Source organism: Tyto alba, unplaced genomic scaffold (assembly GCF_018691265.1).
Source record: "Tyto alba isolate M040663 unplaced genomic scaffold, T.alba_DEE_v4.0 Super-Scaffold_38, whole genome shotgun sequence".
Lineage (NCBI taxonomy): Eukaryota > Metazoa > Chordata > Aves > Strigiformes > Tytonidae > Tyto > Tyto alba.
In genome coordinates, this window is record NW_024881313.1 from 11,674,907 (window position 1) to 11,701,421 (window position 26,515).

Consider the following 26,515-nt stretch of genomic DNA (forward strand, 5'->3'; position numbering starts at 1 on the left):
CAGGTGTTGACTGCAGCACTATCTCAGTGCTGGTACAGGGAAGGTTTGCCTTTATCCCTTCCTTTTCCTGCCTCACATCATGCAGCCCACACTATGCCTATCCCAGGAACATCATTACCCTTTAAACACAGGGAATAATTTATTAAACCTATCTGTTGCTAGCAGATAGCAGACAGATGCTCTGTTTGAAAATTCCCAAGTTTTTGTAACATTAAACAAATAACACAGAACTACTGTATTTAGAAAAAAAAAAAAAAGAAAAAAGAAAACAAAAAAATGGGGGAGGGAAGCATTCGTGTGCTGATGCTCTGATAACTGGTAAAAGAAAGTAAAAATTTAACTGGAAGTCAATTACATACTTTACTCATCATCTTTTCACTCACTCTTGAATTTGCCAGATCAGCAACACTGTCTTAATTTCAGGTACCTCCGTGTATTATACCATATATGCACATTTCAGGCTTTAGCAGGGAAATGGATAAAACCCTCTTGCCTGAGGCAGTGAAACAATAGATAATACAATGTAGGAGTGATACTTCACAGAGAGAAAATGATACAAATGATGCAGTGGACATTTTGATGTCTAATGGATATACTTTTATTTTGTGAATGCACAAAGAATTTTTAAGTCTTCTCATCAAGTTTAACATAGAATACTTTTTTTCCAATTGCATAGTGAAAACAGTAAGATTTGGTTAAATGACTCTTGTGAGAAATTCCAGCACTGATACCTTAACTTTTTAGAGACCTGTCTGTGTATGTCACCTATACATCCATTTGTTTCTTTTATGCCTCACTCCACTAAGTGGTCAAATGCTTTATTCTGTGTTTGGCATTCCAGAATCTCAAGAAATAGAATTATTTTTCTGCCCAGGTTGTCAATGCAGCCAGCTCAAATGATTTTATAATCTCCATCACATAGTAACTGTGTTACTAAATAATATGGACAAGTAAGGTGAGTGAAAAACCTGCCGTGCTCATATGAAATGCTCTTTGGCTTGAATAGTCCATTTTTAGGGAGTTTTGACTTTAGTAATCAGAAACAGTCAGCCCCCTGGCAGCATGACTGAAAGAAGAAAAACCCTCAGGCAAGTAATATTTTTTGCAGAGGTAGCAAAATTGTTATAGTATAAAACGGGTTTCAAAAAACAAGTTTCAGAAGGGTGCTCCAGAGAAAATGGTTCTGTAACGCTGTCAGCAAAACTTCAAAAAGGCAAATTCTCTTGACACATCAACACACCAGGCATGGTAAAGAGAAGTGAAACAAGAAAATCAAAGTGTAATTTATACACTTTATTGCCGAGTGAACAATACAGAGTCTCCAGTGAAGGATGAAATATTGGATTTTGTATTGCTCATTCTGCCATAATATATATGTTACATCGTCTGTATTTGCTTTATGTTTCCCTTAGTCTGAAATTCTGGTGCACTGAAAATATTTTAAAAATAGAAATGTTAGAGAAGAAAGTACTCAGTAATTAAAGATGACTTATAAAATTACTGCTTTGGATAGCTAACAAAACCTGGACAGTGTTGCTGTTAGTGTAGAGGACAATACCGATCCTCTGGAATGATTCCTTTTTTTTTGGTGAAAGTGGATTTTGCCAGAGGTCCCACAGAGAGCTGTTAGACAACAGACTGTCAACATAGAGAAAGATAAAACTTATGTAAAAGTTCATTTTGGGTTACAAATCTGTTTGCACTATTACGACTTGTGATGATTGTGCCTCATGTTAAGCCTATAATTTTCTATTGTAGTATATACTCTGTTTTTTCTTTTTTCTACTCTGCCAAGTTGTTACTATTGGGTCTCAAACATTTCCTCATAATAGTCTTCCTGAGCAGACTTTTGGGGGAAAGTTTAGTAAAAGTGTTTTGGCTGGTTTTATACAAGTCTAAGAAAAAAAAAAAAATTGTTTCAGCAGTGTTTAATTCATACAACTGTTTTACTGAGATGCTTTCTTGAGAACTCACTGGATTGGGGAAAGAATTTGATATTTGGAAGGACTGAAGCAGGTTATAAGCACAGACATTTACAACTGTAAGAACATGAAACATAACTAGGGTATCTTCTTGGCCTGTATGTTTCCCCACTTCATCAAAGATTTTGAAATTCACTAAAAAAGTGCATCACGTTTCCCTGTAGCAGTTGGTCCACGGGCATGGCGACAGCCTGCAACTGCTAGGAATCGTTTAACTCAAATGACTGCAAAGGAGGGTGTAGTTAAAGCAGTTCTGCAAAGATATAAATGACCATTTTTAAAAAAAAAAAAATCCAGGGATTTCTCCACTATTTCCTTTCTCTTTCTCCATCATTTGGATATGGCTTGTCTGTCTCACTTAAGCTAGGACCAAAATGCCTCTGTCTGAATGGGGGGAGAAATGGAGGAGACCGAGTAGGAAACTGTCCTCAACAGTTCTTCTGCTGCAGTCCCCAGAAGTGGTTAATATTCCTTGGGGAGCACCTCTGTGTCAGAGACCTGTTTGGGAAGCTGAACATTATTGATGACTTGAAGAGACAATTCAAGACACAGTAAAATTTTAGATATGTTTAAGGCCTTTATTTCTTTGTTGGGAAATAACCTTATGCAGTAATGACAGTGGAACGTAATGGTGGGAAAGAAAAGCATCCAAAAGTTAAGAAATGATGACCAGTTTCTGGACAGGTTGGTTTAGCCCCTTTATACATTTAATTGTATGATCATGTTTCATTTGTTTCACCTCTGTCCTTCTCACAAAGTAACTATTATTTCTTTTCATCATCCTCTCTGAATCTGTGTGTTCATGCAATATCTAGCAAAATATACCCACACCTTGTAATGAATTAAACTCTCTTGGAAGTTTCCATAATATTTTCATTGCAGTGCTTCATTAACTTTCAATTTTGGGAGAGTTCAAGCTTTTATTTATTCCAATATTATACTTGAGACATGAGCGATCTCCCAAAATTATTGAATTGTCTTGCTAATTTTGGGCATCCAGTTTGAGAGTATATAATGCCTGAGTTTTCAGCTTACTTCACATTGATCTCTATCTGCTTAAAGCACAGCCACTATATTCACTACTGACGAGAAGTCTTAAAGTGGATATTAATCTGAGGAATTAGAGAATAGCTAACTGAGTATTTAGGCTGATGACCAAGTGATACTCATAGTGTACTGACAGAAAAAGAGAGAATCTGCTCCTCTAGGATGGCATTTTAGCTTTTTTAATTTTTTAATTTTTTGAGGTCCTGAAACCTAATCCAAGTGCTCACCTTCCAAATCCCGCAACAAATTCTTCCATCCACTTTATGGACTTGCTCTTCTTTTAAGTTACAGACTGTGTGGAGGAGAATAAAAAAAAATACAGCATAAGCCTGTTGCTTTCTTTATGCCACTGATTTGGAGAAGCATGCGAGTCACACTGAGGTATATGCTGTTGGAGAGCAAACAGAAGAGAGATTCAGACCCATAATATATCAGCTCACTTTGTTGGATCCTGTAATATATTCCTTGCTTAGAAATAGACTTAAAAGTTTCTCTGTACTTCTCTGACCTGCTCCATGAGGCAACAGGCATTAGGGGTGATGTGTATGAAGGTGGCAGTGGCTACGGTGGAGCAGCTTCAGGGACACAGGCTATGGGAACGAGAGGGACTAGCTATGCAGAGAGGACAGGTTATAGAAATGAAAGAGCATAAGCAACCTTTATCTTGTTCATTGAGGACCTTATGGAAGCGTGCATGTCTACAGGTGTTTTTTATGTTACTGGAAAGTCAGCTCTGAAGACGTAAGTGGTTTAGTAGCAGAACACCTGAAAAATGTGACATATTTGGATAACGAGCTATATACAGTCATCTTGATAAATTGACTTGGAATCACTCAGAACACATGCTATTAACAAATGAAAAACAGGGAGCAAGAAATTAATCTTGGAAGAAAAACCTCCTGGTAACTAAAAATTGCAGGGTAATTATCAGATGCATTAGGATAATAAAAAGTAAAATATTATTAGAGAAACAGGATGCAAACGTAATGCTTTCCTACCATTTTTCACTGTGCTTTTAGGATTTCCATGAATTCAAAAGTCAGAAGCATCCTGTAGATTTTTAATGTGATTTTGATGGAGACAGTAGTTTCTGTGGATATGCGTAATATTATTCACTGGGTGTTCCTTTGTATTCTAACTACCTGCTCCATCATCTTACTGAGGCTGCTGTTTTGACAGTGGCTTGTCAGTATTGCTATACATTTGACATACCATGATAAAATCTAGATTTAAGATGGAAAAGTACACACTGTTCTGAATAATTGAAACAACAGCAATGAACCATTTCTTTCTCCATACCATATTTTAACTCTTTTCATATAGTGAACAATTGTTCTGTCATTTAGATATATGACATTCATATATTTCTGTGCAAAGCATCAAGACTGAATGCCTTTCTAGAACATATTTTTTATTCACATATATTTAATTGGTCTTAACAAAATATAATAGCTTGTAACGTAATGAGGGTTGAACTACATGTTCTGATAATCTCTAGTGGCCATAAATCCTGTGAATGCACAAATGAATGCTATGTTGAATTTCTAGCCTTAATTTAGTAAGAGATTAAGATGCACAGTGGTAACTGGAATTAGGCCCTGAGATCTTTAACAAAGATTCTCCTACACAGTACTTCTATGCATCTTTTCTGCCTCATTGTCAGAGAATTTTTATATTAATTGGCTTCAATATACCTAAATAAATAAAACTCTCAGAATATGTATCAAGTAATATTTTTCTAAATTTTGGACATCTTTATATTGGTATCATGTCATAGTCTGTAAATAGTCCCATAAGAAACAAAGTAGAATGTATTATTTGTTTAGAGATATTTTGTTACTTCTGTTATGTGACTGCTAAGCATAGTCTCAGACAGAGGGTATGCCCCTGTTTTATCAATGAGCTTTATAAAATTATGGTATGGCTTGTGAGCTGAGCATCTTCTTGGGAGATATTGTCCCCCAATGAGTGAAGGACTTCACAGAATGGGAAGTCACAGAGTTCTGCCTCACTTGCAGATCTCTAGAACAGCAGACTTGGGCACTTCAGTACCTGACTTTCAGTGGTTCCACTGAAAATAAAATGTCCAGCCTACCTCCTAATATTGACCACTTTTTTTTTTTTTTTTCAAATGTTGGAGACTGAAATGCTTTGTAACAAAAATTCCCACTGACAAAGGGAACATCCCCAAAAACTTTAATAAGTCGTATGTGTAGACTATTGCCAAATAACCTACTCTATTAATTTTAAAATTATCTATAGCATGGGATGTGCATACATGCCACTGTATCACTTGACTGTAAAAAATAGTACCTCTCCCTAAGCACTTCTGCTTTCTTGTCTTTTCAGACACTCATGGTATCTGCAACAGCCCCACAGCAGCTGTTGTTGACACTTGTTTGGGTGTAGTAAAACTTCTTGATGCTTTACCTGTATTAGCTGATATATTTTTCCCTGACACAGTAGTTGCAACCTCTGTATTCTTTTTTCCCATAATGTAGAAAGTCTGAATGGTTTTGTTTTTTTCAAAACTATTTTGGCTGTGCATCTTTGTTGGCAGAATTAATTAAAAGTTGTGAAAGGATCATGGGAAAGTAGTCTTGTGAAAAGCACTTAGGTGGACAGTAATTGAATTGTAAATGAATAAAAGTGGCCTCATTGTTTCTGTGATTATAATGGCCCATTATACTGTGAGGTACTAACAGTTTCTCAGAACAATGTACAATATGACCAATACTAAACAGTGCAGCTGTAGAGAAAATGAATCAGGACTATGTCATGAGGGATACTCATTACATTTACCAATAGGAAAAAATACAGGCACTGTATTTTCACTAACTTCTTACAGAAACAAGTGTGTACCAACCATAAACTGAAACTGTCGACGATGACTAAACTTTACAAATTACATTTTATAGCTATAGAGTAACTCATGGGGTTTATCTAAACTCTGGATTTAAATCACCTTTCTACTACTCCTGCTGTCGAGTACCTGCTCATTAAACAGAATTTTTTTCTTTTCATTTAGTCTTTTTTATGAGAAAATAAACTGTTTGTTTGTTTGTTTGTTTTCTTTATACCAAAGAGTTTGTCATAATATTTTTCAAAATCCAGCTATACCTTTGATTCAAGAATGGTAGAGATTTTATTTGATTGCTTTGCTTTAGAGGTTAATGCATACAATAGGCTGTATGAACTCTGAGGAGAGCACTGTGTAGAAGATAAATAGCTTCTTGCAACACACTGGGATATGATGCTTGATTCTTGTCTCTGTATGTTAACTCCAAAATCCCTATTATTTATACAGAGCATCTCTGAAGGTTCCATGGTGGTCAGATATAGGGCAAGGAGGAGACCCTACACATGCAGTATTAAGATCTGGATTTAGTCCCAAATAACACAAAAGATTAATATTCAATATGAATATTACTGGATTTCCACAGGTCTCCTGACCAGTAGAGTGATCATTCAAGGTTTCCATAGAAAATTACACACATGGGTACATATATTTCAAAGGTTGATTTGACCTTCTGACGTGAGCAGATTCTTTCTGCCAGGTAGTTCTGTTAGAGGGTGTGAGGATCTAGTCTGTAGGACTGCCCATGGATAGCCAGATTTTCCAGCAGTGTAAGCCTGAGTTTTTCTAGGATGTGATGCTAATGAGTGGTGTGGTATATGTTTTACCCCTTCACTGTGAGGTTGCAGTCACAAGAAGCAGATGCAGTCTTTGGAAAGTGTTCTTACAGTCTCTCATTTATTTTAGCAAGCTACTGAGATTTAAGCAAACTTTAAACCATCTACTGAGATTCTCTCTACTGAGAAAAGTAAAATATGCTTGTGTTCAAATCCTGCTTTAATTTCTTTATTGTTTTAAGGATTTTTTGGGAGTCGGGTCAATGGTCATTCATGGCTGTGGGATATCTTGCAAAGACACTGTTTGTCCAGCTTAGTGGTTTCTTTTGGTGGGGTTTTTATTTGTTACTTTTTTGAATCACAAATTTATTTTCTGATTCTTTTCTGAAAGCTTCCTCTAGCCTTAGTTAGCCCCTCAGTCAAAAATGCAGCCTCTACAAGCCTGCTTCTGTGTATTTGTGTTTGTGTGTTTAATTTTGGCTTTCAAGTGCTAAACTAACATCTAGTTTTGGTGTTCTCTAAGCAATTTGTCACTGTTTCAAGTCTTTCTGCAGACACAGTATGTCAATACTTTTCATCCTGTGGCCGGTGGGAAAGATTGAAAACCATTTTGCTAATGGTATTCAGTGATGTAATGTCTCAGGAGATCAGAAAGAATTGAAGAGAGACTCTCATGGCTCCTGATGATACAGCTGGTTGTGGGAGATGCCTGATAGTGAGCAGGACATTCAGGCCAGGAAATGGTTAAATTATTCTGCTTTAAGGGAGCCTGCTGTGTTTTCTTTTATCTGCCAGGTAATCTTTGCTTTTCTTCTTTAGTATTTGGATGAAGCCACTTAAAAATATGTTAAAGGATTATGGATTTCTTTATCATGTTGATTGTGCTTTGATCTAAAATCTTCAGGAGCTCCCTTTTTCTGCTCAACTACTGAATCTCCTCATATCATACTCAATATGGGTTTCTTCCAGCCAGTTAGCTTAGCTTTTGGTTATGTCTTCTTCACTGCTCTCAGGTTTTTAATTAATTCATTCAACCTCAGATGTTCAAAACATAATTACACTATGTTGTTGGGGGTTTTGCTTTGGAATACAAGCAGAGCTTATGGGGTATTTTTTTGGTGGTTTGTTTTTTTTTTTGGGGGGGGGGGAGGGGGGGTGTTGTTTGTTTTGTTTTGTTTTTCTGAGATAGAGTAGCCTTCATCAAAAAGAATGATAAAGTTCCTTCCCCAAAGGTGCTGACATTGAACTCCTCAGCAGACAGAGTGGGTTCTGACCCTGCAGCCCTTCCTGATCACAAAGGGCATGTGATATCTAATCCCTGTGGTACCATATAGTATGAGAAAGGCAAGGGAAGGAAGAACACCATTTCTTCCTAGGTTTTTTGTGTGGTTTCTGACAATGTAGATGTCTGTTGAGTGTCTCTTAATAATACCTGCTGTGCTGAGCTCTTGTGAGGATGGTAAGATATGGGAGTGTCTAGTTTCCACACCAGGGCTGAGGGTAGGTCAGCTGTGCCTGCAGCAGCCTGGGCAGACCTGTAGGTGCACCTATAGGGAACTTGAAATCCACAGGAGCAAAGAGTCTGTGGACATAATCCACTACCACATCAAATACTAATCTAGGCTTGAAAGATCACAGTTTTCAATTTACAGGTAAGAGTCCACTTAAATCCTTTCCAGTCCAGCTCTAACCCATGGCTTTTGTTTCCCATGAGTGCCAAAAGTTTATGTTGGCATTAGTCTCCCTCCTGAACCATAGCCATGTTATTCATTTCAGAACAATGGAAATCTCTGTATGTAATCAAATGGGAAATCAGCTAGAGAAAAAATAAATATATCAGAATTCCAAGAGAATATATGCAGTGAATGAAAATAAGGAATAATATCTGTGAGAATTTCGTTAAAGAAAACCTAAGCTGAATGTTGATAGTGGTGAAGGAATAGAGAAAATATGGCAAAATAGTGCAGACAAAAATTATTGAAGACACTATTTGTCTTGCATTAATCTTGTCAGTTGGGCTCTTTACTGTATAGGTAAAATTAGTAAATAGCAGTTCTTGTAAAATATCAGCACTTGGTGAATGAGTTTAATTTTATTGCAAAGGAAATGTTCTCCACTGTACAACTTCAGTTTTAAACCGCAAGCCTCACATTGGAGCTGTTACATTTGAACATGAAGAGCAGATGTATTGAGAAAAGCACCAAATTGATCTTCAGAATAATGTCTCCTTAATACACTGGATATGTGGACTCATAGTTCCATTAACTTATAGATTGTCCAGATATAGTAATGTGCAGATATTTTGGGAATGTCTTCAGAATTAATCTTGAACAGTCCTCCAATGCAGGCCAGTTTTACATCTCAAAGCTGCACATGCAGTGGAAAGGATCTGTAATTGCAGGATATAATTGTGTTCAACTAAAATGAGACTAAGTGAAAGAGAACTATTGGACCTAACAAAGAGAGAGCCAAGGAGAGAGCTTATAAATGTCTCTAAGCTCACAAATGTTACAGAGAAAGTGAATAGAATGTGGTTATGCAAGACCTGAAGCCAGAAAATTAACAGAGCAATTTTAAATCAAAAATAACTATCTACAGTTATTGATGAGTAGAAAAGGTGTGTAACTCATTGTTTCCAAGATGATGTAGATGCCAAAAACTTATCTGGGTTCAGAAAACATTTACACTAATTTGTAGAGGAAAACTCTATAAAGAGTTCTTCAGTGCAAAGATGTAACTTGCGTTTAGGAAGTCTTTAAGCCACATTTTTCTGGAAAACTGGAGGGTGTGTTGGAAAACTGTGACTGAATATTTACTGTCTTTCCATTTTTGACCTTTGTTTGCTGCTGCCAAGGCAGATATCAGACTGCATGGATTTTTAGAACCACTCAGCTGTTCTCATGCTGCTCTTCATCTTTTCTCATTAACTCTTCTTTCTAGTTATCGGTCCAATATGGTATGGAGGAGACACCAGCAAAAGTAGAAAATATCTTAGTTGTCCAAGTAAATTATATATAGCTCATGGAGTAAAATGAGTCCTACTGCCTTGCTTAACATCTATTTATTTTTTTAATTAATTCTGCATAGATTTAGAGATCAGTCCTGTGGTTGTGCATTAACATGCATTTGGCTTTATTCATGCAGTATGCATAGCTTTATCTGTTGGAAAAAATACTTGAGCTTACAGAGGAGGAAATTTCAACAGTCTCTTCCATGACTTTTCCACGCAATTTAGAAGTTAAATTTTGAGACTGAGATTACAGAGGCTCAGATAGGCCATCGTCATATAAAATCAAGTTGTTCTGATTTTTAAATATTGTAAAAGCATAAGTCACTCTCTAGTAGAAATTTAGGATAACTCAGAAAGAATAGTTTTACCTCTTGACTAATCTAGTTTTATCACACTTTTAAAAGCTTATCTTCAAACGAAGAGACTGCTTTCAACTGCACAACTTGCTGATTTGTACACAGGTACTGTGGTGCAATTTTCTTCAGGCTTATCCCTCTAGTTTCATTCTCTATGTGTCTATAGCCTTAATTATCCCACAAATTACTTTGAAATCCCCAGAGGAAACATTCCTATCTAAAGTGATACTTAGTTTTTATTTATTGCTGTAAGAGCAAAAATGAGTCCACGAAATGTGAGTAGACACAAATTCCTGACCACACATCTCCAAAAGAGGCTGAGCAGCAATTGTGTTCCGTATTTTGCCCTTTGAACCAGCACTGTCTTTTTCTTCAGTTCATTTATCTAACCTAAGTCCTTGAGGTCAGGAATAGGTTTGATGTTGGATTAATAGCAGTAGGACTCATTCATCCCCTCTGATGTTTCGCATGCGCTGCTTTCTCTTTCCACTGTGTCACCTACATCTTTACATACCTTAAGTTTCAGTTCCCCATTACTTGTATTTGTTGTCTGAAATGGCACTTTCTCAAACCACAGCCTTACTTCAAACTGCGTAATGCCCTCTTCTAGGCCAAAAGACAGACACTTAGGACACTGTCCTTTGAATATATTTACTGGATTGAGAGCAAGTTCCTTCAGACATTACACGTTACATTTATGCTACCTCTTCCTGTATCCAATCTGCTCTGTTGGCTCATAATAGCACTTTAATGCAACTTGTACTTTTCTCTGAGCTTCCCAAGTAATTATCCTGACAGAACTGTATGAGTTGATACTGAGGACTTATTTGGGCACTCCTTATGCTTTTTGAATGGATAACTTTGCATATAATGTATGCTTAGATGTTACTGAAAGTACACAGAGTGTGCAGATGTTTGATGCAGAACTTCTAGTGGTTTGGGTGATATTATTAAATGAATGTTAACTGTCTATTTTTATCTTCTGATCTGTTACCTGTCCATTTGCATTTTCTCCTGTGAGAAGGTTCATCCAGCTTTGGGTAACTAAATCAAATGTGTAAATCCATCAGAAAGAACAGAGCAATTTACATGAAATTAAGCTTTGATTTAAATTACCTGTAGAGATCAAATCTGTAACGTTAGGTACCAAACCCAGAATACACTATTTTGTGTAACTAAGACATTCCCGACTTTCAATCTATGAAATATCTTGGATCAGACATTTAAAGGCAATGTGACCAATCTCCTCAGCTAATGTATTATATATGCCAAACTTTTAAAATGACACATATATCTTTCAGAGTTAACATTTTTATACCATACAGTATTAGTTAGTTTAATTATGAATGTCTGTCTATGTATAGTCATCTGCACTGAAAGGTAAGAGAAATATCTGTTTGTTTTGCTCAGATAAAGTTTGAAAACCTTTTGCAAATATTTTAAATGTGTCAAGAATGAAAAAAGAAGAAAAAAAATATTTTAAAAACGAGAGAGGACTTTGGAATGTCAAATTAATTGTTCCCACATTTCCTGGGAAAGGGGAATATGTAGAGATGCAACATGAAATTAGTTGTAGATTAGTTTTGTTGCAGGTAATATGTATGTATGCACCTGGGACAAGGAAAGGTGGTAGTGAGGGAAAGGATTTGTAATCTGATCTGGAAACTACCCGATTACCTTCAAAGAGATTGAAGCACTTCCATAATAATTTTCTTAACTAAAGAGTTTTAACTGGACCTTGCTTAGATATTTGTGATAATGAGAGTTTAAATGTGATGCTTTCCTAGTCTCTACTTGATCTAGAATGCAACACATCATCTGCTGCCTGCAACATGAAGGAATACTCTTGGTAATGGCCATTTGCAATTAGCTCTCACAGTTCCTCTAATTTTTCAAAGAAAACCAAGTGTTAAAAGAAGAATCGGCAGCTAATTTGATTGTCTGACACTTTTTTTTTTGTTAATTGAAACTGTCTCTGCCCTCTCACAAAAATAATATGACAGTGTGTGTAACAGTAAAGAGATCATTTGTTGGTGACTTACAACAATATCAGTTACTTGTCAGTATTTACATAATACTGCAAGTGGTGCATGGTTTTAATAAGCAAGCAAGAAAATAAATGGATAATTCACTTTATGCTTTGTTTGTCTCCTTAGTAATATTTATGTTCTGGTTACAAGAACTTCAGAACTTAGTTGTTTTATATTTAGATAAAAATTGATTAATTTTTTAAGTAAATATTTGAAGTGAGGCATGCTTTAACTTTATTGCTTTAATTCTATCAAGGTTCATAAATAAACAATGAAGTTAATAACGTGGTACAATTCTGTTTGGATCCTTTTCATACCTGCATATAGAAATAATAATAAACAAGATAAAATTATCACTCTAATTATATAGGCTTTATTAACAACAGCTTTTAATAGAAAATAAAATGAGCATGAAGCGGAAGGCACTAGCCTGCTGAATCTATGACACTGACCAAATAAATCTTCAGTTGAGTCCTCTGAACAAATCTAGGTCTAGATTTTAAAAAATATTTTGCATCGTGATCCACAGAGGAACTTCAGCATCATGGCATTCAAGATTATTACAGAGGTACTGAAAAGCAAGAAACTTCAGGAGGTCTTTTTGCCTATGTAGCAACTACAGCTTAAGGATCTGTGAAATGAAAAATTGTTAGCTAAAGTTGCAGTAATGTTTATGTTGAATTCTTTGTGAAAGATTCTTTGTTCAGAAAATCTGTAATAAGAATTAATTATTAATTTAATTAGGTCAGAAAATTATTTTTTAAAAACTGGTAAGTGTAGTAGTTTTAAGCTCAACTGCAACTCAGGGTCTATTTTCTTTTATGCATCAATCATCTTGAAGAACTTGAACCCTTTGTGTTGCAGTGGAAGTTTTCCTCATCAGGGAAGGAAATAATCTCTGCATGAAGCTATATAGGAATTAGAGCTAGTCACAGCCGGGGACAGTTTTAGGGTTTGTGACAGGCAATACAGGCTGGTTAAAGGTATCTTCAGCGAAGAAAGTATATTTATTTATTTAGTTAGTTAGTTAGTTAGTAAAGCATATTCTGAGAATGAATAGTAGTCTTTCTCATGTAACACTTCTCCCAAATAAGTTTTGAAGCAGATGCAAAGCCCATGGAGTATTACACATCATTAATTATCTCTTCACTCTGCACCAAAGCTACTTTGTGGTGGCAATTTTTGTGTATGTTCCCTGGTAATATGTGTCTGTAATTAAACTCAGCTCCAGTTATTAGCTGACAGGTTGGCTTTGCTGCTCTCAAAGAAGTCACATTGGAGGGGAACCTGGGAGGTGATGATACGTTATCTGTTCTCCAGAAGGATTTGCAAATACTGACCATGTTAGAATATGTAAGGAATAGACCTTTGCTCCAGTCATTAAAATGTGTCTTTGTGGGATAAATGAGTCTATATGTTTTGTCAAAGGTACAGAAACCGCTGTATTGAATTTGACAGTACTGCAGTGCTATGCCAGATGGGGCTACATGAAAGTGAAAAGAGTCCATTATTAAAGAATAATTTTCTCAAAAGCTTTGAGTGTCTTTCACCTCAAACAGGGTGTAGTTTCTGTCCTTAAGCAAAATAAATGTTTTCTACCCTGTGTTAGGGTTCCTCTCCTCCCCTACCTTTTCACATAATAACATAAGGAATCCCCTACTGAGTAATCCCCTATAGTCTGTGAAGCCCAGCAGTGGCAAAGGGAGATGCTATTTAAAGACCAAGCATATGAGGCCTGGCTGTCTTTTGCAGTCCATTCCCTTTGTGTTTCTCCAGTATCCAAAGCCAATGTATAAGGGATGGTGGCCTAGTCATTTTAGTATCCATATATAGACTGACTGCCCACAAATTTGTCCAACATCCTTCTGAACCTGTCTGGCTTCACAACCAGAATCTTCTGTTGGCAAGATGTCGAATTGCTCTTCCTCTTGTGTATAGAAGTATTTTCATTTATCCTGTTTTTAAATCTTCTGTTAGTCTCATTAAGTATCCTTAGTTCTAATATTGCAAAATTTTGTTAGTAACAGTTTGTCTTGGTGTTGGATATATGAGTAGGGCAAAATTTTGTAGAGCAACAGAATTGTTGTTAATTTTCATTATTCTGTATTATTTTGTATTCTATCAAAAGGGAAAAAATGAGTCTTTGTTGTTTTGTTTATAGGACTGGTACTGAACAGAGTGTTTCATTGTGCCATCTGCATTGCCAATAAATCTTTTTCTTGCCTCTTTAACTACTTCAGAAGCCAGAATTTTATTCCAAAACAAACATGATAAATATATCTATGTTGTAATTACAATTAAGGAATTAAAGTTATGATCACTTTAATTGTATTTTAGCTTCAAGGTAGAAATGTTAGTTTCTAGTTAGAATATAACATTTAAAAATACAGAGGCATTTAGAAGGAGAAAAACTTGCTGACAACCTGTGTAATATGTGAATGAAGCAATGAGATGGTGAATGGAAATGAAATTATGGGCTTCATAAGGAGCAGGAAATTAAGGTTATGGATTCATCGTAGCAGGGAAGGCTCTATTTGAACAAAGAGATTCTTCCCCTTTTAGATCATGAGGCATCACTGTGGCAATATAGCAGCTGTTAACAAAGCCAATTTTTAGCAACCAAGTATTCAATATACTTGACATTGTGTTTTTGAACAATTTGTAGTCTGGAAATGAGGATGAGATGACACTGAACACTTGCTTCTCTTCAAAAACATTGTATTGCCATCTCTGTTATTGATCCTTCACTTCCTTTTTGTTCCAGGAAAAATAATTGAGTGTGCCTAAACATAAAAGATAAGTGGTGAAAAATTGATTTATTTACCATTTTTTACTTCTATATATGTATGAAGAATTATATTTCAGTTTTGATCATAGATATGTCAATACTGTTCATTTCTAGATACAGCAAATCTTATGTGTCTGGCTTGAATCACTTTAACCAGAAGCGTTTTTGCCTGAATTTTGGAATCAAACACATGTGGACTGAAACTTAACAATTTTACAGATATTTACTGACTTTGCATGTTGCAATGGACATCACTTTCATGTAGGAGTTCTTGACAGTCTGTGAATATATGTGTTGAAAATTGTAATGCTCTCTTATTACAGCTTCTGCAAACAAGACAAGTTGCCCATTACGTTCCAGTCCTGTGTGATCACGAAGGAGTGTCAGGTGTCAGAGTGGTCAGAATGGACCCCCTGCTCCAAAACCTGCTTTGACATGACAACCCCTAAAGGGAATCGTACAAGATCACGGACCATTAAGCAGCTCCCTATTGGCAGTGAAAGTGAATGCCCGCAATTAGAAGAAAGAGAGCAGTGTGTTTCTCAAGGCGATGGTGTGGCACCGTGCATTACGTAAGATGGTTCATTTCAGTTCTACCTTTACTAAAATGTGGAATTTCAATTAAGTGTACAGAGCTGGTAATGGAATATCAACAAAATAATTATTAAAGAAATAATAGGTTTTATTTTATTTTTAACTTTTGCTTATTCTGTGCTCTTAAAAGCCTGGAGTATGCAAATAGCTGCTATTAAAGTGAAATCAATTCCTCCAGGAAAAAATAAAAAATACATATTTTTACATTCATGTTAACTTTTAAAAGAGACTATTGATGCATATGCAGGCTCAGTCAAGACCATAATAAATTACTTGTATTAATTTTTCAGTGACCTTTTCCCTATATAACATTTCTACCAGAATCATTGCTTTCTGAAGTATTTGTCTGCAGACAAAATGCTGACAATGCAAAAAAGGTGATAAACATCTGTTTAGCAACCAGACTTCTTTAGTTAGACTCTTATTCAGCACAACAAAGCCAGGACTGGGCCCCAAATGAAAAGTGGGATAGGCTAACAGTGACAGTAAATAAATTAACCCTGTTTAAAGTTTAGGAGAAATGACAGTAAGCACTTTACGATTCAAGAGATTGCTGTAATACTTATCAACTAATCAAAATGAATATTAAAGTCCCAGCTGTGCTTTTTCTTTGTCAGACTGAGAAGAGGGTCTAGGGAAATGTCATTTGATGTTAAGCATCTTTGACTGTGGTACATATTTTTCATTTAAGTGTTGAAATGCCATATTTCCCCATCGCCAGCTGCATTAGGAAGCAGTTCACTTGATTTAGCCTTAAAATACTTGTTGGGTAGAGAATTCTGTGGCATTTCTTGCAGTTCATAATCCTGATTGGGTTTTTAACTGAGTCACAGATCTTTCCTGTGCATTCCCTGATTAGAAAGCTCACAGCTTCTCATCATTCATCAGTACCCAGCAGGGATGCTTCAGTACTGCAGAACCATCTTCCTCTTGACAGTGAAAAAGGAACTTACTGAAAGATTTTCCCGAAGAAATAATAAAAAAACCCCACAATTACATCTTTACCTTGATATTTGGAAGAAACTTCTGTCTCTCTTATCAAAGATGAATAAGAGGCTTTTGGGCTGTTTGTGGGGGGTTGGGTGGTTGTGTTTTTTCCCTTCTCCTTTTCTGGCTCTGTTACTTAGTGTGCACATTTCTTTGATATTTTGCCTTTGGTTCCTATAAATTGTCTAGCTCTAATCAAATGCTAAGAGTCACAATCTTGAAAGTTAGCTTATCTGAACAAAGACTATATGTGTCTGTATATCAAGTGTTTCTTCCCTCCAATAAAATATTTATATGCACAGCATGGTTCAGCAATTGAACAGAAAATATCTTCCTAAAAAGTAATGATTTCAAAAGTGAAATAATAGAGGAAAAGTTTCCACCTACATAAAATATCAGATGTAGCTTATCTTTGTGTAAATGAAACTGTGGGGCTCAGGACTTTTAGAAAATGAATAAAGCTATTAAGGTGTTTCAGCTTGTATAACTTAATGCTGTGTAAATGTCTTAATGATTTCTAAACACCCATTTAACCAAATTTGATCCAGGTACAGTTGGCGGACCACAGAGTGGACAGAATGCCGTGTTGATCCTCTTCTTAGCCAACAAGACAAGAGGCGAGGAAATCAGACAGCGCTGTGCGGAGGTGGCATTCAAACCCGGGAAATGTACTGTGTGCAAGCTAATGAAAATCTCCTCTCCTATTTAAATACCCTAAAGGAAAAAGAAGGTAAATTTGATGCACTTGCAATTGAATTAGTGTGAAATCAGAGCACTTCAGCATGCCAGAGTTCCTTGACAGCCAGTGGTTTTTGCCATGGGTGCCTTCTTACCTTGCGGGCTACTATTATTTTCTAGTTCAGATGAAAATACCTAATTGCAGTAGCAGAGATGTCATTCTCTATGCTACAAATATTATTTCCTAGTTACAAATTACTATCTCTCAATATCTACTGAAAAAAATTGTCTTATGTGCAGGATGCCTCTAAATAAGAAAGAGCATGAGAAGGTGGGTCAGAAATCCTTCCTCTAATGTAAATTTCCTGTGTGTCCTTCAGCTAGGTGATGAACCTGTGCAGTTTGATGTGTAGATGGAATGTGTCAATTCTAGTATGTAAGCTCAATATAAAATTATATAAAAATATGAGTAGATTTGATTCTCATGGAATTATATATTTTTTTTTTCTTCTCTTGATTTGGTCAAGTTTTTAAGTCACTTTTAGGACTTCAAGCCAATATGATTTAATGGGTCTGTTTCCCTAACTGAAAGAAAGAAGAGATTATTCCTTGTCACTGTTGCAGATTGTACAGCTTCTTAAGAAAAGAGATAATAGGTTAGGCGACAAAATCTTTAATTCATTTGTTAGTATATGTATTTAAGAACAACACTTGAGTATTTTATGTTACGTCTACTTTGGCATACTAATGCAACACTATAGATTTAGAATTTAGTGAATTAAACTAAATATATTTAGCTTGTTAATTAGATTTTATCCTCTTCTGTTATTTAAAAATAAATAAATAAATACAGCCATATACTTCAGGAAAAGTGACATCATTATACAAGTCGTGTAATACAACATTTAGACCAGAGCTGACTAAACTGCAGGCTAGTGAGGTTTCTGTGCTGTGGGTTAAAGATACTCTCAGACTTGCTGTAGAGGTAGAGTTTGTGGAGAATATTAATGCTGATATCCATTTCAGAGTGACTGCTCCGATCAGTAGGGTGTGACTTCTTGGGCCCCACATCTGTATTTATTAAAGAAGCAGCTTTCAAGCCTCTTAGTTTAATGCAAATCAGCTTCTGCCCAAGGGCTTTTAGTAAATCGCCTCTGACGAACAAAGTTTAGATGCCCCTGCCGTAAAGGAGTAAAACCTCCCAGCTAAGGAGAGGTAACAATAAAATCAGTGGCAGCTTACTGTTCAGAATGGTGATTAGGCTTTTGGCAGGCTGTGAAGACTCTCTGGCTTAGGCGGGTGTGAAATCTGCCCTTATCAGACTGTGACAGGAATACACGGAGCCCATCAGGAGGTAATCTCTGCAGGCCCTGGAAAGCTGATTAAAATGTAACTAGTCTTTGGATGCATAAACATGAGAAAAATCTTTCAAGAGCTCCAACTAGGGGTGAAGTGGGTCTTGGTTTAAAAAGGAGCTCTGGGGTACTTCCATACTAGGGGACAGATTTTCAGGAGAGCTGCTTCTCCACTTAGCCTCCCTCTCCCGCCCCTCCCATCTTGGATTCAGTGCAAGCGAGAGCTGCTCTCCAGGCCCTCCTCGAAGCAAACAAATCAACACCTCTAAAAAAAGCAATACCATTTGAAAACTATGAGTAATCTGAGGATGGGAAAAAGCTGGGGGAGACACCTGATAGTTTTGGCTGTGGGGAAATGCCTTCATTTCAGTGTAGTTTGCTGTTGGTTGTAGCGAACGCTGTCTCAGTAAGGCTGCTTTGAAGACCTTCGTTCTCATATATTCATGGTGGCGTTTCCCTGTTATTTCAGAAAGTCAGTCACAGAGCAAGTCGAAGGCTAGTGCTGCACCTCTGCTATCAATCACTTTTGAAATAACAGGTAGGTAAATTAAAGCCTCCGACCTGACCTTTCAATCAAAAGTGTGCAAAGGAGGCAATGTCCCTTTCAGAAGAGCTATGTTGGCTGTATGTGTATAATTAACATGTTTATATAGCTCTGAAATAGCTTAATGGATTTGTGCATTCTCAGGAAATTTCAGGCCAGTTTGAAAGTGACGGGCCTAAACTCAAAGTAATGAAGCTCATGGGCCAGCTAAGATGCTAGGACAGTTCCCTGCTCCACTCCTGAACCATTTTAGCAAGTGCCTGACTTTCTTCTCAGTTCTGAGCTCTGGGAGTTGCTTCGCTCCATTCATCACAGCTTCTGCTTCCAGTCCCTTTTGTAGATTTAAAACACCAAGTTAGGGCTCCAGTAGAATTTGAACTTTTAATACTTAGCTGAACCAGAATTCCTCATAACGTTCAGGTCTGTATTATCTTCTATCAGAATTCAGAAATTTAGACTTGAGGAAGAAGAGGGAGTATTTGGTGTAGTAATTAGGCAGCTGACAATCAAGATTCCTGGAGGCCACTGTCATTCTGTCATTTACTTGGCAGTGACTTAAATTGTTCATCTCTATTCACCTATTTAACTGGTTTAGTCATGAAATTTCTGTCATGGTAAACCTATAAAACCCTCGATGTAGAATAAGGATGGGAGAAAAGTTACTTTATGGGCATAAATTTAATCTACATCTGCAAACACACACTCATTTCCCTGTAAAACACAGAGGAACTGCTTACATGCATGGAGTTGCTTAGAGGATCACATCTGGAATTATCTTCTGTCTTTTGATGACAGCATTGAGCTTTGTAAAAAATGAGGGAAGAATATGTTTTCATTGTTGGTCACAATGTGTTTTGGACTTGGGTTTTTCTTGCATTTTTTGTGACAGCACTTTAGATGGAGAAATTTCCTTCTGTTTGCTGTAAAACCATTGCGATAATTGACCAGAAAGAGGAATATTAAATTGTGTCTGCTCATGCTGATGCAGCCACATACAAATTCACTCTCTTTGCCAGCGTGGTCATTACTGGACACTAGTCGGTTGAGGGTTTCTGGAGAAAAACAGGGAGATTGAAACCTCCATAAATGTAGCAAATGCTTAAGAACAGAACTATATTTTTTCTTTCCAGTTCTTTTTAAAATGTAGTCATTCATGAAGGTGTTTCACAAGGGTATAAAATAAATTCAGCTAATATTTCCTAATATAGTAGATGATTTGAGGACAGGGTGATTGAATATAATTTTATTTTTTAGGTCACTACCTCAAACTGGAAATTAATTCAAAACTGAGGCTAATTTTTCAGTTAGACTGAAGGAGAAAGAAAGATTATCAAAATGCATTCGCTTTTCTTTCCATTTTTGGCCCCAAATTTGGTCAAATTCCACACAGAGTTTGTAGCACTACACACGGTCTAATCAGTATTTAGTATCACTGCCAAGGAATAAAGAACAATCTTTATTGCTGCCACAAGAGATTATGAAAGGACAGAGATGAGAAGGTTTAAACCGTAAATTTCTGCATCTAGCACCATCATCTCTCAAAGAATCTTTGCTAAATAATAAGCAGCAAAAGCTGAGCTCATTTATACTTTTTTGATGCTGACAGAAATCCATTTAAATTAATGGGAAGAAGATGTTAAGACACCCAGTCAAGGCTAAATTTTCTTATTTTACTGTCATCTCAAAGAAAGAATTCTGAGTAATCCTGGGTGAAATACAACCTGGTTGTTCAATGATGAAAACATTTTAAAATAATCTGGAATATAACTTGTCTGTCCTACTGTTGAATTCTTTTGTTTTAAAAGCAATATATAATAGGTCTGGTAACAGACATTTGTACATCATTTTTGTTCCAAGAACAGCATTTTAAAAGCGTTTTGTTATATTGAGAGATTTATCGATATCACTTACTTCTTTCTTCCCCTACACTCTAATGTGTGATAGAAAAGGCAGATATTTTGACTAGATGTTTTCATGATAAATTTATTTAACAATGTTTTCTGACAAGACCTAGAATCCTTACTGGACAGATACCTCTAAAAAAAATTGAAATAACATTCCTATTATGTAAGTAAACCTCTTGAAAGCCAAATACAGTCACAATTCCTCATAGTTTAGAATTTCAGGACCTTCACAAATTTAGCTTGAAGCCAAATGGATTTCAACAGTAGTACCTTCTATTGGCAGACTCAAAAAAATCTGGTTGAGATATAGAACAGCTGTGATATGAAAATCTGCTATTTAAAGCTTCCCAAAGAAAGGTCTTTGTTATTTTTCTGAGTAACATTGCATGAAGTAGTGGGATGGTAAATGCTTTATCCTGATGCAGGCTGGAGATGAAGCACGACATTCCGCAGAACACTTTCTCTGTTCCCTGAAGCAAGCCTGTGTCTCACGGGTGTAATTGACCCTTAATTTCAACTGTCTCACTTGAGCAATTCCCCGATTGAATCAGGGTTTAAAAAGTATGGCTAGCAATTACTAACTGTTTTTCTTTTTTTTTTTTTTTTTATTAGAAACTATTCAATACTAATTCAATTACAGGCAAATTATGTTTATTTATATCCATGTTCTATACAAGATATGCATATTACGTTGATTATCATGGACATTAGGTGCATATGTCAAACATTGTAAAATTTGATGTTCTGTCATAAAATTTAATTCCAACATAGCATTATGCAAATGTTGGAATATTTGTCCTTGTATTATTTTGTGTTAAGAGATTAGTGAGCTGGAGGCATTAATGTTGAATGACTATCTGCCATCTTCATGACTTCATTATGTGGAGCAACACAGTGTAAAACTGCCAAACGAGGCACCAGGGGAAACAAGAATAGGGTGATTTTTGATTCCCTTTCCCCTTAAAATAGTGAGAATCAGATGATTTTTCTGTAACTGGAAAGATGATCTACTTCGTAAATCTGAATGGAAGGGCACACACATATCTACAAATGATACCATACTTTTAACAACCTGTTGTTTGCTTTAACATTATATCTGTGGTTACTGATCTCATCTTTCAGAAGGATATTTTGTCATGTTTTGAAATTATTTCAGAATATGTTTCTTCAGCGAGCTCTTTCCATCAAAGGAGATTATTTGTAGTGATGGGAGAAAATTAATGAGGTAACTTCCCTGTGAGAAAATACTGAGGGAGTAGGATGAGAGTGTTTTAAGTTAAGAAATCACATGTTTCTTCAGTCAACCAAAGTGAATGAATATGTCAGACATCACCTTCTAGGTGATATTCTCTGCTTAGTGTAATATTTTGTCAAGTCCTGTATTATGAAAGAGATTTAAAATCTTGCTTGTAATAAAATGGTACATTTTGTTTTAAAATCCTGTGCCTTACTCCGCCACCTTATAGAGTTGTCCTATTATTTGTGTAACCTGGGAATTCAAGAGTAAATTATGGAAGGAGCCTGTTCCAAGCTTTATTGATCCTTAAAGGACAGAAGAAACTGCCTTCACATGTATCCTTATAGATTAATAATACCTTAATGAAAAAATAAATTGTCTTGTGCAGAGTTTTAATTATTTTAAATATATTGTGTATATATGTTTATATTATATGCAAAACATATATGTATCTAAAAGCCTTTCTTGAACTAAAGCTCTTATTGTACAAATCTTATTGCTGAGTGTGCACTTGAAGGTCTTTAGAGTAAAAGAAAAAACTAAATTTTGTCATAATTTTAACTGTGTTTCAGGTTATAGCTTAAATATAATCTTCTAAATATTAATTGACCAGGCTTTTGAACTTATAGTATCATATAGGAGCAAAGGGTTTTATACAGTTTTTTGTTCAGTTTCTTAAGTGAAAACATACTCAATAAGACAGCAGAACATTGATTTACACAGAGTGCAATATGAACAATGTTATAGTAATATAATCTATCCATTAAATGAAAGGAGTAGGTCTGAGAGGGTGCTCTAGTATCTACTGTCTTGACTCCACGTAATCGGATTTGGTTCTGTTCATGCAGAGAGTAAACTGACTTCTGTTTAATTTTTTCAAGACAGGCATTTTTGCATCACTTCATCAGATTTAAAATGATGAGCTAGCAGCCTGAATGAAGGATGGGTTTGTCCACTTAGAGCTGAGGATCGTGACAAGTGACACGTGAGTAATGTGTTGACTTTTTTTTGACAGCCTCGAGGCCAGTGGACCGTAAGCTGTGTACAGGACCTCTTCCCAGCACATCCCAGCTATGCCATATCCCTTGTCCTACAGAGTGTGAGACTTCAGCCTGGTCAGCCTGGGGACCATGCACCTATGAAAGCTGTGATGACCCTCAGGCCAAGAAGGGTATGTAAAAATTCAGTGAAGACTTTTAATGGTGATTATTTCATATTCCTAAGTCACTAGGAACCTTTGGCTATGCAAGCATAAAAAATTTTGTACCAAGAAGGGTATATCCAGTGCTTCTAAGCATCAAAAAAAGGTGATTGAATTTGGACTATATTTAGCATTACAGCTTCACCAAAGCTGGCGAAAATGTAGGCCGTTTACTAGGCTCTCAAGGTCAATTTTGGTTATTACAGGTCAATTCCAGTTTCAAACCTTCCTCTCAAACTGAAAGGGATACAGTTTGTATATTTGTTCAAATCACAGTTCTGGCACTGTCTCAAAAGGAGGACGGAAGGAGCCAGAGGTGCACAGTGTCCAAGTCACTCAAAGGTTTACAGTTCAGTAATAGCTTAAGCATTCACCAGTAGACCATAAAGCATGCTCTGGCAAAGAGCTGGGAGCATTTGTTGTTGGTAAGTGACACTTTTACTGATGACGTATGTACTAGTTTCAATTTTCACATTTTACAGTTTATTCCTATGCAGAGCAGATTGTAGTAACCTGACATCAAAATAGGAAAGCAAAAGTACAGTGACAAGGGCTTCATGTAAGAAGTTTGCAGGCTTCTGGCTGTAAATGAGAAAAACTGGCTTAGTCATTGCTGTGATGTGATTATTTGACAAAAGTTGAAAATACAGACTCGGTTTCTTGATTGAAAACACTCTTAAGAAAGGGCAGCCACAAATGTCCACTTGAAGGAGCAACTGTAATTACCATTATAGCTTAGCTGCTTCTTCCTGGTATACTGCTAACTACACATCAGTCTGGGCAGCAATAATGAAAATTTTACAATGCTGTCTCATGGTAATGCAACCCAACCTTGATCAATTCAAGAAGGAAAAAGCATTTCAGTCTGTAGACCTACTAGATTAAGTCTCCTCTGAGTACAGCTGTCTAGTAGTCAGTTATTTCTGTTGCTGTTCCATCACTGAAAGATTTGCTACATTTTTGGGGTAATGTTTAGGTTTGTGAGACTGATTTGGACACCTGCCTAATGGAAATGTATTAGGATGTGCTTTATGCAAGTCTTTATTCCTGTACACATGAATAGGGATCTTTCTCAACTGCCAATGTTTTCCTCTTATGTGGAAATTCTTATATTTTATTTTATAATTGCATTGACAGTTCTTCTAAGAGAATGATGTAGAAGTTGTACAGGCACTCCCAGTTTTAGCAACAAGTCTCTCTACATATTTCAGGAATAGCCCTTTACTGTGGACCATTTGCCTCCTTTGTTGCAGTAGACACTGGAGTTCTTTTTTTTGAAATTATGTCAGCCTTTTGTGGCAGGCTTAGTAAACCATTTGAACGTAATTTGGCTGACCTCTTCAATTTAGAAAAAAAAAAAAAGATACATGGAAATGTATTTTTAAAGTAGTATTTATTATAATTAAATTAAGAGGCACATCCTCAAACAGAAAACAAATTCTTGCACATACGTGTTTGAAAACTGTCTCCTGTTTAGTTTGTGTCCTGGTAAAAATCACAGAGTCATATGTAGTATTTTATAAAAAATATCTCTGTGTTACTAACCTACCTGAATATTGAGATAAAATAAAAGAGGCTGGGAAGAGATGTGAAAAGAAACAAACCTTTGCCAAAGTTAAAATACTACAATCAGATATATCAGATACTATAGAAAATTATTACATGAGAAACTGTTTCCTGAATCCATTTAGCTTGGTTAGGTTGTTCTGACTATAGATTTAGTCTGGCTTTTTCAACATGCCATCCTGAAAGTGGGAGAGAGGGACACTCTTAGAGACTGACATTGACCTGGCGGACGACACATTCTATAAAGGCCCATCAGTTTCTCTGATCCCAAATGAGCTTAGATAGTTTTAAGGAAATTTGTAAATACTTGCAAGAGAATATTGTGATGTTAATTACAGAAAATTTGTTCATAGGACTTCTTGAGTTTATTTTCATACCTTTTCTGTCAATGTAGTCTTTTTTTTTTTTTTTTTTTTTTTTTTTTTTGGTGGGGGGGTGTGTGGGGAGAAGTGTTTATAAACTGACTTCACTTGATAATCCATCCCTGTTGGAAGATACCTGGAAATAAAAGAAACAACGTATTTGAGAAATGACAACCCAGCAATCTAGTCAAGATTTGTTAGATGAGATGGATCTGGCAAGAGTGATATACAGGAAATGACTACTGTCTTCCCCTTGGAGTACATATGACTAGGATAAACAGGGGTTTAAGCCAAAGTTTACTGAATAAGCTGAAAACTTTTGATGCTCTTGTTAAATTTTACATCTCTTCCTTCTTTAATGAGTTGTTCTACCGAGTTATGTAAAACACAGTGCTGCGCTGAGTGTCTGGTATCTTTTACAAAGAAGAGAAACTGAACTGTTCACTCAGGTGTAGGTAGATAAAAATACCTTCATTTTCCATTTTAGAATTGAATTATTCTGCCCATTGTTTTTTCATTGACACTTCAGGCTTTAAACTAAGGAAACGGCACATCACCAATGAGCCTACAGGGGGAACGGGGAACTGCCCTCACCTGCTGGAAGCCATCCCATGTGAAGAGCCCTCCTGCTACGACTGGAGAATTGTTGGTCTGGAGGAGTGCATTCCTGACAATGAGAAGCCATGCGGCCCTGGTACGCAGGTTCCTGTTGTCATCTGCATCACCAGTGATGGTAAGATGCTTTTTTCCCACAGTTAAAGATGCTGAAGTATAGTCCAAAAGGGTAGCAGTTTTTGTTGTTCTCAGCTTTCTCTGAAATAGAGAGAAATGTCCATTAGTATTGGTTAGGAAAGATAGGCCCTCTACTTGCTCTAGAATCAAACTCCTTTGCCTACACACCATAGATTTTCAAAGGTTACCAAAGAGACTTTGAGAAAAGTAAATAGAAAACAGCTATTGTTATTCAGTAGGTCAGACTCATGCCTGCAATGACTTGACCAAATTCCCTGATGTAATCCCACTAACAAAGCTGATCTGCTGAATCCAGAACCAAATAAAGTGTGAGTAAAGCAAGATGCATTGCAGTATGTATAGCTGGAAGAAAACTAATAATGTGTTTATTAAAAAGCATGGTTTGATGTGTGTTGTGGAGTTGGTTTGACAGTCCAAGCTGTCTTGCGTCTTTAAAAGGTCAAAAAAAAATACCACCATTATTCAATTATCTTCTGTGAGAGAAAACA

At 36.3% G+C, this 26,515-nt stretch overlaps 1 protein-coding gene across 4 annotated transcripts in view; it reads left to right on the forward strand.

Annotated features, from left to right (window-relative positions):
* THSD7A (thrombospondin type 1 domain containing 7A) overlaps positions 1-26,515 on the forward strand; it is a 290,606-nt gene that overhangs the window by 159,270 nt on the left and 104,821 nt on the right. For all 4 annotated transcript variants that reach the window (XM_032991409.2, XM_042801868.1, XM_032991407.2 and 1 more), the window contains exons 4-8: positions 15,170-15,418; positions 16,976-17,157; positions 18,930-18,998; positions 23,161-23,316; positions 25,804-26,007. In XM_032991409.2, the coding sequence (XP_032847300.2) occupies positions 15,170-15,418; positions 16,976-17,157; positions 18,930-18,998; positions 23,161-23,316; positions 25,804-26,007 (860 nt within the window). The remainder of the gene's footprint in view (positions 1-15,169; positions 15,419-16,975; positions 17,158-18,929; positions 18,999-23,160; positions 23,317-25,803; positions 26,008-26,515) is intronic.